Source organism: Nomascus leucogenys, chromosome X, assembly GCF_006542625.1.
Source record: "Nomascus leucogenys isolate Asia chromosome X, Asia_NLE_v1, whole genome shotgun sequence".
NCBI classification, from domain to species: Eukaryota; Metazoa; Chordata; class Mammalia; order Primates; family Hylobatidae; genus Nomascus; species Nomascus leucogenys.
The window spans coordinates 52,770,331-52,787,409 of record NC_044406.1 but is presented as its reverse complement, the minus strand read 5'-3'; the positions used below and the strand labels follow the sequence as shown (position 1 = coordinate 52,787,409).

The 17,079-nt window shown below is 38.4% G+C and overlaps 1 protein-coding gene across 1 annotated transcript in view; it reads left to right on the top strand.

The window, feature by feature from the left end:
• TSPAN7 (tetraspanin 7) overlaps positions 1-9,238 on the top strand; it is a 125,653-nt gene extending 116,415 nt beyond the window's left edge. Inside the window, exons 6-8 of the mRNA XM_003270994.1 lie at positions 1,517-1,600; positions 7,912-7,987; positions 8,256-9,238. Of these exons, the coding sequence (XP_003271042.1) occupies positions 1,517-1,600; positions 7,912-7,980 (153 nt within the window). The 3' untranslated portion in view covers positions 7,981-7,987; positions 8,256-9,238. The remainder of the gene's footprint in view (positions 1-1,516; positions 1,601-7,911; positions 7,988-8,255) is intronic.
• The last annotated feature ends 7,841 nt before the right edge of the window (positions 9,239-17,079 follow it).

Here is a 17,079-nt window from a genome sequence, read left to right as displayed (position 1 = left end):
TCTGTCTCAAAAAAAAAAAAAAAAAAAGAAAGAAAAGAAAAGAAACAATGAAAAAAAATTGTGTGATATATAGTCTCACTAGTAAAAGTGAAATCAGTAAGCTTCTACTATGGGGAATCAAATTTCAAAACTCCCCATGAGTGATAATGTATTTCCTTTCCCACTCCTACTCTGGCCTTCAAATTTGCATCAGATAACTAAGGAGTATAGTCTGTCAGTTGCATTGAAAACATGTGTCACACAAAGGGAACAACACACACTGGGGCCTATAGGAGGGTAGAGGGTGGAAGGAGGAAGAAGATCAGGAAAAAAACTGTGGGTACTAGCCTTAATACTTGGGTGACAAAGTTATCTGTACAACAAACCCTCACGACACAAGTTTACCTATGTAACAAACTTGCACATATACCCCTGAGCTTAAATAACAAAAGAAAACATGTCTCAAAGCACTACTGGTAAGTTAATGCACCATTTGTTTTTCCCTGCACACAGACTACAAATATATATAGATACCACTTAATAGAAGACACAGCATTGGCAGAATTTTTTACAAGCTATAGGAAATGTTAAATTGTTAAATTTGAACTTAAAAAAGGGGAAACATGGTTGGGTTTTTTTTGTTGTTCTTCAAATGTTATTAAAACTTAGTGTGCCATTCTTGATAAACAAGAACCAGCTTTAATCTGTTTATTAAATTAATGTCTTTATTTTTCACAGACTTTATACATTTTAGTTGAAGCCCTTTTCCAGAAAACTGGAAAAAGACCATGTCTTCCTAGCTGAATAAGTCAGTTCAGGACTCTAGGTTGATTTGGCCAGCTTCGAATAAATATACTTACAAATTCTCTCTCTCTCTCTCTCGCTCTCTCTTTCTCTCTCTCTCTCTCTCTGTCTCTCTCTCTCTGGAAAAATGACCCGAGAACATAGGTTTTCCCTATTTAAAAAATCCTAATGGTCTAATTAGGAAGAACCCTAAAACTCCATAAAGTTGGCAGATATTCAAACACTTCCCTCTAGCCAGATGATTTCGGTTTGATTATTCAAGATTTCGTCATTCATTGTCAAAATGCTAGTAACTATGTTTATGATCCTGAGATTTCCTGTTCAAGGATGCGGAATGTCTTTTCAAGTCTACTTCTTTGTCTCTATAGTGTTTGCTTCATAGATCTTACAGATTTCTTGCTAAATTTAATCCTACTACAGAAACATTTGTCAGTGAAATTGTGTCTAAGATTGGCTTTAAATGGGATGGGAGTTGGGGAGGTTCCAATGAAGCAAGATTGACCAAACGTTAATTTGTGATGTTAGGGTCATGTGTCTCTGTACTTTTGTGTATGTTTGAAACCTTTTCTTATTGTTTTGAGTTTGAAAAGAATGCTAATAAATCCCTAGAGTGAGTTGCAATTGTATTTGCTGAATTAAGGTTGAAGTGTATGTTGGGAGTGTTTTGAGTACACATAGCCCGGCTTGGCCTGAGTGAAAACATGTCTCTAAGACAGTGTCTTTCTCTTTCCAGGGTTGTTATGATCTGGTAACTAGTTTCATGGAGACTAACATGGGAATCATCGCTGGAGTGGCGTTTGGAATCGCATTCTCCCAGGTAGCCTACATAATTGTGCAGAACGTGGTCTAACCTTTCCTCTGCCTCCCTCCCTGGCCTCCAGATTCTCTGCCTGCCTTCCTGTGCTTTGGGAAAAGCTGATAGATGGGGTCAAAGCTCCTTGCTCATTAGTCCTCAGGTGATCTGTTTATTGATTTTTCTTTTTCAACTCAAATGAAGTTTTGTCATCAAGGGAATATCAGTTACAGTTAAACTAATGACTAGCTCCAGAAAAACAACTGGCTACTTCTGTAGGTCAAATGGAGGTTAACTGAATAACGTGCTGGCATAATTGGATCATAAACAACTCAAAACATCAAATGGCTGATCTGGATCTGGGGGAAGCTTTTTTCCTGATTGACCTGACCCTTTTTTGCTCTCTCTTAGTTCCTATGTATTACGGATAAGATCTCTCCCTTTAAAGAAAGCCTAAATTTAGCAAACTTCAACTTGTGATCATTATTTTAATCTCTAAGTTTGGCTATTTGTAACAGGTTTGACTATTCTTATGTGGTTTCTTAAGAGGAAATCAAATTTTGTGTATTAAATTTTATATCCCTTTATCTGTACCTACCCTCAAAAAAACAATGGGAGAAGTACTATGCCAATTAAGTAAACCACACACACTGGAGGATAGAATAAGATTAAGCTAAATCTAAAATGTAGCCCATGTCCACCAGGCAGGGCATGGTCCCACAGGCTTCTGATCTCTCAGACAAATGATACATCCTTGCTATACTGTTGCTTTGGGTAGAAGAATCAACATGTATAGTTAACAAGCAAGAGCAAACTTTATGTTTAACTCAGACTTTGTTCAGACCAACAGATCGTTTTTCAAAGAAAGCTCGATTAATGTCTGAGTAATGTCTCCACAGCTCTCATTTATTTTTATTTTTTTATTTCTTTTTATTTAGGACCTGGTGTCTACAAGAAACCACAACTCTAATTTCTACATAGGCTAGCTCAGACTCTAATTACTTTTTCCCTACCCATCTGTATCTCTGGCCCTCCTGCTTAGCAATGCAGATGCACTTTAATTTTATTCCAGTTTGTTCCTAAAACTTTCTAATTGAAATGTGGAATATACCGAAAGGTGCATAAATTATGTTTACAGCTTAATAAGTTACCACAAAATGAACATAGCTGTGTAACCCTCACTTAGATTAAGGAATAGAACTTTAGCCTAATGGTTTGTTTTTCACTAGACAGCCTTAGAGAAGCAGAAGAGCTTTTCTTCCTAAGCAGTTACAAAACCTGTGAGACATTTTATCTCACAAGAGCATGTGGGCTCAGCCAACACAAGTGTGTTTCCTGTTGCAATTTCAAAACTATCTTTTACCATGCTTTGTTATTTTTTGTTTTTGTTTTGCAGCTCATGAAGTGAATTAAACCCTCAACACTCCAACACATAGATAAACCAGAGTGGGGTCACAAACAATGCAAATTAACTCAGTCTCCAGAGACATTTGAAAAGTAATTGCTACTCTGAAATTTCTTCTAGTTGCTATAATATTTCAATAATAATACTCAGCAACATCACTCTAATGACTGAGGGACATTTTAGAGGATCCCCAAACCCTGGTGACGGATGCAAATGTGCAAGATGCACTTGACAGCCTTGAACATCCTGTTTACTTAACACATGTATGTGTAGCATCATATTGTTAACATCAAAAGGGCAGTCTTGTGTTTGGCATTTGAGGAGACCTGTCCCATTGGAGGAAAAAAAAATGTTGCTGAAGTCTGCCCTAATAGCTATCCTAGAACCATAAAGGGACATTATGCTGATACTGTACATTAGGAGAAGAGAGCCTCAAAGAACCTGGAATCTCATGAATGAAACACCTTATCATCCAAGAATATTCCCATGTGGCCATGAGCATGAGTGTGTGTGTGGTATTAGGAGGATCCTATTTTCATTAATGAGATGAATCAAATCAAATGAATCTTTCTCCAAGTAATGAACCTGATTAATACCTCTCTTCCACTCTTCTCTCACACATCCCAATGAAGAAATGTATGATTAGACAAATAATTATCTGGCCTGATTAATCTCTCTGTGCTACCTTAAAGAAATCTGTGATTTGTGAATTGTTGAATATGCACTCTGACCCTCTAGGCCAGTAAGAGAGGGGCTTTGGCCTTAAGGAACCCCAACTCTGAAACTCTCTGCAGTGAGTTTAGGTCTCATCAAGGTACCACATAGTTGTTGGGGTGATAAAACACAAAGCCCAGTGGCATCATACCATGGTGCCCGTACTGCTCACCCGTGTGGCCAGGCAGGTCCAGCAGGGCAGAGACTTGAGACCTGCTCCCAGGTTCAGGCAGGGAGGGGAATGGCTATGGCTGGCATTTGCCAGCCAGATGCACCAGGAACTGCAGCTATTGATGGTGCCATCAGCCTCAGGGGTCCTGAAAGCTGAAGTTGGCTTCCAGACGTCCATAGATCCAGGGCATCCCTGGGACAATGGTGGCCACTTACCAGATGTCTGTTCACAAAGAACCAGCCCTACTGATTCTGGTCAGTGACCTGGAACCAGACCTTTGGCTACATGTGTTCAGAAATTTTAAAGCCAATGTCATAGTAAAATTTAGCAAATGTTGGCTGATATTGATGAACCAGTTGTGTTGGCCTATGCCTTAGGCTTCCTATAATAAAGAAGGCTCTACTAAATAGAGGCCACAGAGAGGACAAAGTGGGTAGGAAAGGACAGAGCTCGCTCTCTCTCTCCCTCCCTCCCACTTTTGCTCTCTGGCCCTCGACCGTTTTCTTGCCCTTTGCTTTGCTTGCTCTTGTGACCTCCATGCTATCATCTGTTGGAAGAAACTGGCCATGCACATCTATTGTCTCAAAGATTAAAGGTGGTATAAAGTATTAGGAAAACTAAGCTGGGTCTAGCCTTTTAATAGACTGGGCAAGAACTTTGTCCCCTGTTAGCTAACTTAGCTAATTGAAAGCTCTTGAGTGCTGTTTTTGAACAGCAGCAGGGTTGTGTCAAGCATTAAACACTTCTCTCTACAAACTTCCATTACCTTTGCCCTCTCAAGGTAAACCTCATTTGTCTGGACTTGATGGGCAGGGTCTGCTGCCCTATAAATTTATGGCAGAAGGTTGAGTGTGTTTAGTAGGGTACCTCTTCACTGCATCTTTGGCAACTGCTCTTTCACTCGAGGGCTTGTGGGGAGAGTGAGAGATGGAGCATGCACACATATCACCCCTGTCCTATCCCCACCCCCAAAATGGCCTGGAAGACAAGAGCCATGGGATGTCTGGGCACGGACATGTTTATTGTTCAATTTGTGACATTGTGTATATGTACATACGCATGTGTGTCCGTGGTGGGGTGGTGGGGTGTCCTCTGGGCTTCTGTATTTAGTACTTCTGTGTCTAAAGTAAATAGACCCAGGGCTTTGCTAGACTTGGAACCTGTTAGGCTGGATTAATTCCCCATATCATGTAATATTATAGTCCTGAGTAAAGACAGTAGAGCTGTTTTCCAGAAGGGGAGGGTTGAGTGACTCGCTTGAAGTTGGGCAGCTACTATAGATCCAGAATTATAATTCTGACCTCTTCACCTGGCTTGCTGTATTAACTTTTAAGGCCAGAGATCACCCTTGTTCCTGCCTCTGATAGCACCTGAAGGGTGCTTTTATAACATTTTGTGCTTTTATAACAAAAAGACTTCAGTCTGTGAAATTCAAAAGGAAAAGGTACTCATAAGAAAACACAGACCCTATTACTACCCATCCATTTTCTAACCCTCACCCTCCTGTCTGGCCTCCTCCAGGGTCTAAATGCTGCTAAGGTGATTCATTATGTGCCAGTCATTCTTTTCTTTTTGGGGGCCCTTGAGAAGACCTGTTTACCTTTTCTATGTAGAGGGCAGGACAGAGCTGGGGCTATTCTTAGATAGGACAAGAGGGTACAACCTTAAGCTCTGAGAATTACCTGTGTAGCTTAGGGGCATATTCTTTAACCTCGTAACCCTCAATTTTCTTATCTGGAAAACTGAGATTGTAATATTGTACAGGTTGTGGTAAATATTCAATACAGGCTAGGTACAGTGGCTCATGCCTGTAATCCCAGCACTTTGGGAGGCTGAGGCAGGCAGATCACTTGAGCCCAGGAGTTCAAGACCAGCCTGGTCAACATGGCAAAACGCCATCTCTACTAAAAATACAAAAATTAGCTGCATGTAGTGGCGCACAACTGTAATCCCAGCTACTCAGGAGGCTGAGGCAGGAGAATCGCTTCAACCTGGGAGGTAGAGGTTGTAGTGAGCCGAGATTGCACCACTGCACTCCAGCCTGGATATTCAATATAGTCAGCCCTCCGTATCTGCATGTTCTGTATCCATGGATTCAACCAACTATGGATTGAAAATAACAATCCAACAAAAAATAATGCAAATAAAAGCAATATAGTATAGCAACTATTTACACAGCATTTACATTGTATTAGGTATTATGAGTAATCTTGAGATGACTTAAAGTATAAAGGAGGATGTGCATAGGTTATATGCAAATATTACACCATTTTGTATCAAGGACTTGAGCATCCTAGGATTTTGCTATCCTTGGAAAGTCCTGGAACCAATCTCCAACAGATACTAAGGGATGACTGTAATCTGTTACCTGAATGTGTTATGTACCTGTGACACTTATTTGATTTTTGACATTATCAAGTGTGTTCTGGTGTTTGTTGGTTCTGGAAAATGGAAGTTCTAATAAAAAGAGACAAGCTATGAGGTTCAAGTTCGTTACACTCATATTTTAGTTTCTCATTTGGCAGAATATTCTAAAGGTTACAGCCATGGTATCTTCAGCCACTTGGCAGTAAGTGCATGAGACTATGTATTTTATGGCACCAAATGATGTTGGCCAGAGCCTTGGTAGGAGATAGGACGAGTCCAATAAGATGATGGTGCTTCCTTACCTGAAAGCGGTTATAGTTTGCATATTTCACAGCACAATTTTAATTTGAAAAAGGAAGATAAGAAATGAGAACTGGAACCTGCGTGGATAGGTTAAGAGCCAGGAGAATGGAGTTCAGGTGTTGCCCTGACCAACAGTGGGACCTGAAGTGGCAGCAGGTGTTTCACTTATAAGATAAGGGTGACTAGGTGGACTGGATGAGCAGTTCCCTGCCCTGGAAGACTTGTTAAAACACCAGTTACTGGGCCCCACCCCCCAGTATATCTGATTCAGCAGGTCTGGGGCGAGATCTGAGAATGTGCATTTCTAAAAAGGTCCCAGGCAATCGTGATGCTCTTGGTCCTGGGGTCACCCTTCTAGTGAAACAGGTTATTCCCACCTCTGATCCAGTAAAACATACCCAGTTATCTAAGGAGGGACTACATTGGCCAAGAGAAAGCAGCCTGTAGACTTAAGTGCACAATTGGGCTCCTCTCTAAAGAATGCTGATCCTCCAGATTCATGATTGGAAATTTTCTTTTCTAATGAACAGAACAAGATGGGCTTAAGAGTGTCTTGAGATTATCACAATCATCTTTATTAGATCACTTGTGCCACAGTTTAGATCAAGGCACAAGGACAAGTGGAGGACTAGAATCTTCTGAGGAGGTAGAGGTACTACATCACTGGTTGCCCTGAGGCCCCTAAAAAAACTGGGAGGTGGGCCCTGGGTGTAGATGAGCCCACTTAGGCCTAAGATATCTACATGGCCGAGGGACACAATATAGAGCCCCACTTTCCCCTAGCCCCTCCTACCTTTTCATAAGCCGTGGCTTTCTTACCTCACTGGTGAATGTGCCTGGTCAAGAATAGTGTCTCTATTCTTGCCTCAAGGAAAGAACTCTTATTTTGTCAGCTAGGTATGGCTGAGATATCATAGTATGCTGAGAAATCTTCCAAATGCATGTGCTATAGATTTGAATTAAATTTTAGCCTTCCAGTTAATATATCACTAAATTCTGTGTTCCTTAATTTTTTATTACTCTCATAACATGAACAAATTTTAATACTCCTTAAATGTCAAAAGTTGTTCTTAAATGGCCAGAGTGAGCTACAGCTGGAACATGATGGCTAGTTTGAGAACTTCCAGTTGGCTCTGCAGTTAGACTCCCAACAGCTGAGATCCCATGGTTGAAATCTGGTTTTATCTTTTGCTCTAGTGCCCTTTCCCCATTTACATACAGAAACACTTGGTTGTTAAAAAATTACGTCTAGTGATACACATATATCAAAAATCACATTATACCCCATAAATATATAAAATTATTAATTACAAATTAAAAGGGTGTGGTTCGGCGACTTGAGATTCTCGTTTTCGTTTTTCTCCCTGGCAACAGTTAATTGGCATGCTGCTGGCCTGCTGTCTGTCCCGGTTCATCACGGCCAATCAGTATGAGATGGTGTAAGGAGAAGGTAGGTGACAGTGGGGAGTGTTTAATTTTGAGAGGTCCCCTTTGGGAGACTTACTACCCTTCAAATGTGCAGGAGTACTCCCTGGCCATTGAGCTACCTGATCTTGGTGGCACTTGTCCATGTTCAGAAATCTCATTTCCGTGGTTCTGGGAAGGAGGTATAATGGGTTCTTTTGTGGAAAATGTGGAAATTTTTTTTCAGCTTGTTATCTTTCTTTTCAAGTCCTTATTACTGGTGAATCACTCACATGTTCTTATTTCTCTCTTAGTCTTTCAAGAACGATGGAATAAGAGACCTGTTTTAAAAAGGAACTGCAGCAATCTTTGAAAGACTTCCAAAGAATGTTAGAGCACAGTACATAATACACCTGCCCTGCTCCCTCTATCCCTTATCCCCCAACGTGCAACTGACACTCCCACCCAGTCTCTGCTCCACCTTTCAGCCCACGTCACGTGTAGTGTCCATTTTGTGAAGCCCTGTTGTGCCACAGAGTGTAGCCAGGTCCCCCTGCAGCTAGTCCTAGTGAACCTCACCCTGAGGCCCTGCATGGGCCAGCCCCTCCATCTGTACTTGGTCCAACTGCAACTCATCATTGGTGACTGGTTATCACACCATCGCTGGCCCCTTTGGGCCCTGCATGTAGTGTGGGAGGCTCCTGTTAGCTCCTCACTGTGGTAAATGCCACACACCTTTAAGTAGATAAGCAGACGATAGTTATCTGTTCTTTTGACTTAATCTCATTTGGTTTGATTTTCCCTCTACTAAGGCTTTCCTACCTTCTTCAGGCTGCCTAAGACATGTAAAGAAACACATCGGTAATTGTCCATGAGGAGAAAAAAAAGCATGTGTCATGCATGAAGGAAACTGAGCTTTAGGTGGCCTCCTTGCTTGTTACATACCTGGGTATGTGTAGGCAGTTTAGTGCATCTTTGCCTCTCAGTTGAAACCTGTATAATCCTGTTACAAAGCTGTGTTGTTGCTTCTTGTGAAGGCCATGATATTTTGTTTTTCCCCAATTAATTGCTATTGTGTTATTTTCCTACTTCTCTCTGTATTTTTTTTCTTGCATTGACATTATAGACATTGAGGACCTCATCAAAACAATTCAAAAATGAGTGTGAAGGGGGAACAAGTCAAAATATTTTTAAAAGATCTTCAAAAATAATGCCTCTGTCTAGCATGCCAACAAGAATGCATTGATATTGTGAACATTTGTGATATATGTATTAATAAATAGAGCAATTACAAGCAGCTGTGTTCTGGTTCTGTTCTTTGGTTCTTATGAAAGTTTTAAAACACATTTCTATTCCATCTTGCTCTTCAGGACATTGCAGGCAGGTGGACCATCTCATACACTGACACACCTCTCCATGTGTGCTCCCACCCCACCAAAATAGCATCAGCAGCAGAGAAGCTAAAGGGTTAGATTTTTTTAATTATTGTTATGGACACTTTAGAAACTTTAACCATTTATCATGAACAGAATACATTGTTGTCTGCGGAAATAGAGCCTTCATATCATTTCAGGCCTCTGAAATCCTTGGGCCTGAAATCCGTGAAATAAATACAAAGATTTCAGCTGAGTTTTTAAAGTCTGGATTTCGTTTTTTTTAAAAAGGAAATGAGCCTCTATTCTTTCCTTCATCGCTTCTAATGAGCGTGAATTCTTCCCTTTCCTCTTTCTTTTCTGGGTTGGATTGAATAAACTCAATCTAGAGAAGAGATTACATCCTACGATTCAGCCATCCCAATGTCCCAGTTTGTACTGAAGTATAGAATGCTTACACTTGATTTAAAGAGTATTTTACCAATAGGTGCAGTATATTATTTGCAATCAATTTCTTCTTGATGAGTCATCCAAAAAACAACCTAGTAAAAGCATAAATTGATCTGTTACCAAAATGAGTGGATCTAAAAGGCTCCCTCTTGTCTATAGCACAGACTGTAATTAGAATGGAGATGGCTTTCTAACTGTATGCATTTATTAGCCTGATCTCTGCATAGAGTAAACCCTACTACAACACTGACAAAGGACACTGCTTAAACCTTTAGTAGTGCCCTCTTCAAAAGGTCAGCATTTTTAGTGAATTAAGGAGAGCTCTTCTACGGAAACATATGTAGCTCAAAATTTTTTCACGTTTCTGTTTGTAATTTCTATTTCATTATATATCCAAATGAGGCTTTTCTGTAAAATCCTAAATAGAGCCCAACCCATGGTTTATCTTTTTGCAAACTATGTGCTTATTGGTATACTTTGGTAAGTAAGAAATCTATATACTTTCTAAATTAAATTCAGATCTCAGAATAACATACTTTTAATGTGAAACATTTGGACCAAGGTTGATTTTACTTTAAAACTATCAAGTGTTCATGTTTCAACTCTGAATGACTTGTGTGTAATGTCCTTTCTTCTTTCAAAGGAAACTTAAAAGACACAACTTGAAATACTTTCTTGTTTTCTTTTATTATCTTCTCCTGCCCTTTTTTTTGAAATATAACATTTACTTATGGTAAAAAACACAAAATGTGAAGTGTACAACTTGAACTTGCACATATGTACAAACCAGTGTAAACAACTGCCCAGATTATATACAGAGTATTTCAGCACCCTCGAAGGTTCCCTGGTGTCCCTTTTCAGTCAGTAACCGCAGCCCTCTCACATCCCCTCGACCCTGCCCAGGAGTACCACTAATCTGAATTATATTCCCATAGATCAGTTTTGTCTCTTCTTCAACTTCATATAAATAGAATCACACAGTGTGGACTGTTTCGTGTACCTTCTTTCACTCAACATTGTGTCTGCAAGAGTTAGTTACATGATGCATGTAAACATAGTCTTGTCTTCATTGTGGTATAGGATTACATTATACAAATATAGCACAGTTTACCCATTCTTCTGGACATTTGGGTTGTTTTTTAGGTTTGGGCTACTATGATAGAGCTGCAATGAGCATTATGGTATATGCTTTTTGGTGGACATAAATAAACTAAATAAACGTGTAAGATTGCTTGGAAATAAGGTATGTTTAGCTTTAGAAAGTGCTGCCTAACATTTTCCTAAAGTGGTTATCCTAATTTATACTCCCATCAGCAATGTAAAAAAGGTCTAGTTGTTCCACATCCTCACCAACACTTGATATTCTCAGTCTGTTTTATTTTCGCCATTCTACAGATGTATAGTGTTATCTAGATTTAATTTGCCTAACACTTTCACTTTTTCATTGACATTGACTATTTCATTGTATTCTGTCCATGATAAATGGTTAAAGTTTCTGAAGTGTCCATAACAATTTTAAACATCTAACCCTTTAGCTTCCCTGCTGCCTGATACTATTTTGGTGGTGTGGGAGCACACATGGAGATTTGATTTCTTCTTTTGTAAGATGTTCAAGTATTTTGTGTATTTTAAAATCAGTTGTCTTATTGATTTGTAGAAATTCTTTCTATATTCTGGACACAAGTCCTTTCTTGGATGTATGTATTGCAAATCTTTTCTCCCAGCCTGGGGCTTGCCTTTTCAAGAAAAGTGAGTTCTGGATTAACAATACGTCTGGTTAGAGGTAGAAGCAATGACACAAATAATTCAAAATATTAAAAGTCCTTTCTTCCTAGCAAGAGCAATGTTTGATTCCACAATGCCTCCACTATTTGTTGGTTGACTTTAGAAGGAGCTTTGCCTTTTATTTGTGTTGTGCTTATGCTAATGTAATTAGTTTACATTTTCTACAAATACAAAGATTTGCAGCTGGGAGGAGGAAATAATTAAAACGTGTCATTTGAAAATGTCAGGAGCCAGGCCCAGTGTCTCATGCCTGTAATCCGAGCTACTCAGAAGGCTAAGGCAGGAGGAACACTTGGGCCCAGGAGTTTGAGGCTGCAGTGAGCAATGATCGTGCCACTGTACTCCAGCTTGGGCAACAGAGCAAGATCCTGTCTCTAAAAAAATAAATAAATAAAATGAAATAAAATATTGGGGCATCCCCTAGCAATCAGACTCAGAAAAAAAATATTGGGGGACAGGCTAAGGAATTTAGGTTTAAAGTAACAAAATCTGCAAAACAAAGGTTTTCTTGTTTGCACACATTTAATTGTCAATGTTAAAAGCCTTTGAACAAAACTTAGGTAATAGATTTTTGAGATTATAAATCATAGCCCAGCCCAGAGATTGTTGAGGTTTGGCCTGAGTTTTTTCTTTGTTAAAACTCCCCAGTTGATTGGAATGTCCGGGCAGAGTGGGCAACTCTGTACTAGAATCTGGCTTCAGCTCACATTTTTCACCTCGTGCTCCATGTCTATCCCATTTACTTGAGATTGTTTTATCCCATGCTTTCATTCTCCCTGTTTGGCATGCCTTCTCCCAAGGCTTCCCATCTTCAAATACCATCTTATCTGTGATGTTCTTTTGATAACTGCAGTCCTAGCCTACTGTGGCAACTGTCTTCTGTGCCCCACATTTTAAATCAAGTATTAATATTTTTCAGAATGTTGTCCATTTTTCCTGCTTTCAAGTTTATAAAGTTGTTATAGTAATGTCTTATTTTTGAAATTTTAATGATACCTACTTTTGTTCCCTTTTTCATTCCTAGCATTATTTCTTTCTTTCCTTTTTTCCATTCATGCTGAAAATTTGTCTATTTTATGTATTTTCAAAGAACCAGCCTTTTGGTTTCATCCTTTCTATTGTTTGGTTTTTATTTCATTAATATCTGTTCTTCCTTCTGTTTTCTTTGGGTTTCCTTGGATTTTCTCTTTTGTCAATTCTTAGCTCATTAATATTTTTAACCATCTTTTCTAATAATTTCATGAAAAGCTGTAAATTCTCATCTAAGTACTACTTTAACTGCATTTCAGTTTTAATTTGAATTTTTGTTGTCTTTCAGTTCTAGACATCTTGCATTTTCCATTAGAATTTATGCATTGAACCATACATGGGGAATTTTTTTTTAAAGTTTCCAAACATGGATTTTAGGGCTTTTTTGTTCAAAAAATTGGTTTGTATAATAAAGATTCTTCATTTGTTGAGACTTGCTTTGTGCCTGGGTATGTGGGCAGTGTTTGTTCTGTGTGTACTTGAAAGTATATATCCTCTCTAATTGTTGGGTGTAGGATTAGGACAAGCCTGTGAATATATCCAAATGGTAAATTTTATGAATATTAGTAAAATTATCTGTTCTTATGAATATTTTATCCATTTATCAGTTTTTAAGAATCATGCATTAAAATCCCCCACTATGACTGTAGATTCTGTCAGTTTTTGCTTTATATATTTTTCAGCTTTATTGTTAGGGACATGCAGGTTTAAGATTATGTTTCATAGATGAAACATTTCCTTTGTCATTATGGACTTTCTTTTCCCTCAATTATGATTTTTTTCTTTAACATTCATTTTGTCTGATATTATAGTTATAATTATTTTTTCTTTTGATGAGTATTTGCCAAGAGTATTATTCTATATCTCTCTGGTTTCAGTCTGTAATATTTTTGAGTTAGACATGTCTAGGCATGTCTGTTTCACAACACATAACTGCATTATGTTTTCTTATTCAGTCCAATCTGAGAAAGCTTTAACAATTAAGTGTTATTACTGATGTTTTGGTTTTATTTCTACCATATTATTTTTTCTGTCCACTATTCATTTCTTTTCTATTTTGCTTCTTTTCTGTCTTCTCTTGAATCAGATATATTTATATTTCTTCTTTGGAAATTATAGATTATATTTTTATTGTTTTAGAGGTTAATGTTAATCTCCTAACATGAATATTTGCATTTAAAATTAATCAGAATAAGGATTCTTGAGAAAGATGGGGATCTTTCTCCAAAATAACAAAAAGACCTTGGATTGTTTTAATTCTAGTCACCACTCACTTAACTTCTATATTTTTGTTGCCTGACGTTTTATTTCTACCATCTCCCCAAACGAATATTAACTATTAGTGGCTTTACAGTTTATTTAGACCTACCTAAATGTGTACCATTTTGTTTTTGCCCCATTGCTTCTTGCCTCTTAATCCTTCTGGGTTCAGAGATCTATATGTGGTAAATAATCTCAATTTGCACCAGTAAAGTATCATCAAGAGACAAAATTATAACAAGTTAAGTTTAAAGATCTTCATTGGCTTTATTTGTGATTCCAGAATTGGGCAACACTTCATTCCATGAAACAGAAACAGTGTTTTAATGAGATGGGCAGAAGGAGTTGGCTTTATAGACAGAGAAAGTCTGAAGAAAGCAGAAGCAAAGAACAAAGAGCATAGTAGTCCTTTCAAAGCTACTTTTCTTGTAAAGCAGGACAAGGAAACAGGGCAATAGAAAAATAGTAGTTAACATCAGGTTACTTTGGGACACTTTTTTGTGCAAGAATTAAAGCAGAGGGAACTTCATTATCAAGCCTATTGAAGATTATAAACTGGCCTGCTAGGGAAATTAGCTGTTTCTCCTGGCAATGTCAGAAAACAACTTAGTTTAGGTTTAGTAGTGACTTTAGGATAGGTGACTTCATTTGGATTTTTAGTCTGGTCTGTTGGGGCCTAGAACAGAAGCTTGGTCCAAAACAATGGCCTCCTATAAATTTCATTTAGCAGTGTATATTTATTTCCTAAACATATTTTTAATCCACTATTAGAGGTTTTGCCTAATGTATCTAGGTCCATTTATTTCCAGTTTGCCATGTTGCCAGGATGTATATTATATTATTTGCAGTGTATTATATGCTGCCTTCTAGTTCTCTAATTATTTTACATGTAAGTAATTTTATTCACAGTTGATTAGGAGCTTTTAATAGTGTTCTTGAGGGCAAGGATGATGTCAATACTGTCTTTGTATCCCCCCAGTGACTGGCACAGAACTAAGCACTTTCCGGGTTCTCAAATTACTTTGAGTAACGCATGAATGAACTCCAAGTCCTTAAACTGTGTGCCAGAGCTTATCCGGTCTTATATGAATATATTTTCTTAGGTTATTTCAGTTGTTCCTTACGTCCTATTTGCAGTTTTATCTCTAGAATTCTGTGGCATTCCTTTTTTTGCCTCATGTCTTCTTTTCTACCAGTTAATGCATCACTATTTTTGTCTCATAGGTATGTCATAATTTTTCTCAATGCCTTCAAAATAACTATGTGTCTTGAGTAGAACTGGTATGATCCAACCTTGATTCTCACGTAGACTTATAGTCAGAATCCCCAGAATTATGTTCCTTGGAGGAGGAAAGATGGTTGTCTTTGTTTCCTAATAGAACCTAAAGCATGTAAAAATATGTTAATAAACACTAAAAGGGTCCAAGAACAGATAAATGAACTCCTCCTGGCCCTGTTAGCTCTCTGCAGCAAACAGCACTGGATGATATATATGCACAGAACTTTTGACCTAGTGTGTGGCATTTCCAGGGAGTGATATAATTTAATTTAAAAAATGATTATTTGAAGACCTACTGGACTTAGATCATGAGACGTGAAGAAGAATAAGAAAATGCTTTCAAGCAGTGTTGATTAATTTCCATATATATAGCAGATCTTGTAATCTAGTAGTCTACTATAATAATTCAGGTTTGTACAGTTGATTGTGAAAGGCCAATGTGATATCTATGACTATAACTGTCTTATCTATTGCTTTATAACACATAACCCCATCACTTAGCAGTTTAGAATAACAAACATTTATTATCACAGGTTTTTGTGCATCCGGAATCCAAGTGTGGCTTAGCTCGATGCCCCTGGCTTTCACGTTCTCTCATGAGGTTATAGTCAAGCTATTGGTTGGGGCTGTAGTCTCCTGTGAAGGCTCAACTTGGGGGAAAGGAATCAGCTTCTGAACTCATTCAGTTGACTGTTGACAGGCCTTGGTCCCTTTCCACATGAGCCCCTCCACAAGACTGCCTCAGCACCTGGTAGTTGGCTTGTCCCAAGATGAGCAATCAAAGAGAGAGTGTTCAGGACAGAAGTCACTATTTTATAACCTAACACGCTACCACTTCTGTAATAGTCTATTTGTTAGAAGTCAATGAGTTAATCTAGGACACAGGAGGATGACACAAGGGTGTGAATATTAAGAAGCTGGGACCACTGGTGGCTGTCTTGCAGGCAACCTGCCACAACTATATTTGATTCACTTCCCTTTGAGATTTATTGAGTGACTCTCACAGTTAACAAAGAATAGCAACTAAACTAAGGAAGAGAACCATTTTACAAGTTAATACTCTACTCTCATTGATCTTGATGTTTTTCATTTCTTTGTTTGTTTGTTTGTTTGTTTTTTGAGACGGAGTCTTGCTCTGTCACCCAGGCTAGAGTGTAGGGGCGTGATCTTGGCTCACTGCAACCTCCACCTCCCGGGTTCAAGCAATTCTCCTGCCTCAGCCTTCCGAGTAGCTGGGATTACAGGCTTTCGCCACCATACCCAGCTAATTTTTGTATTTTTAGTAGAGGCAGGGTTTCGCCATCTTGGCCAAGCTGGTCTTGAACTCCTGACCTCGTGATCCACCCACCTCAGCCTCCCAAAGTTCGGGGATTACAGGTGTAAGCCACCACGCCGGGCCAATGTTTTTCATTTCTTTCATGACCAGCCAAGACTTTTTTGGCATCACCTTCTCAAATATTTCTCTTTAGGGGGTAGTTCTTTTTTTTTATTATTTGTTTTTGTTTGTTTGTTTGTTTGTTTTCTTTTTTATGAAGGTGGAAGTTCTGATAGTCAACAAAATCAGACTCTGAAATTTTTCAAAATGTCAAAGCTATTTTTCCATTATCTTGGGAGATTTTCTAATTTCTGGATATCGACTTCTTGTGAAAAAATAGTAATTATCTCAATTCTGTATTACCACACATCTCTTGGTAAAATCGCTCTGAAAAAAAATCATTAAAAATAACTTGGTATTTTATTTTACACATTCTTCCATTACCTTTATTTACTTCATGAGGATTCTTTTAAGTTATGGTTGATACTGTTAAGGAAATGGAGTGGTAGGGTTGTTTTATTTGTAATTGCCCGGGTAGCCAAAATATTACATTTTTAAGCAGACACTGATAAACTGATAAATGACTGTGTCCAACATACCCTCCAGAATAGTAAGGGTCTAGAAATTAGGATACAGTTGAAGAAATT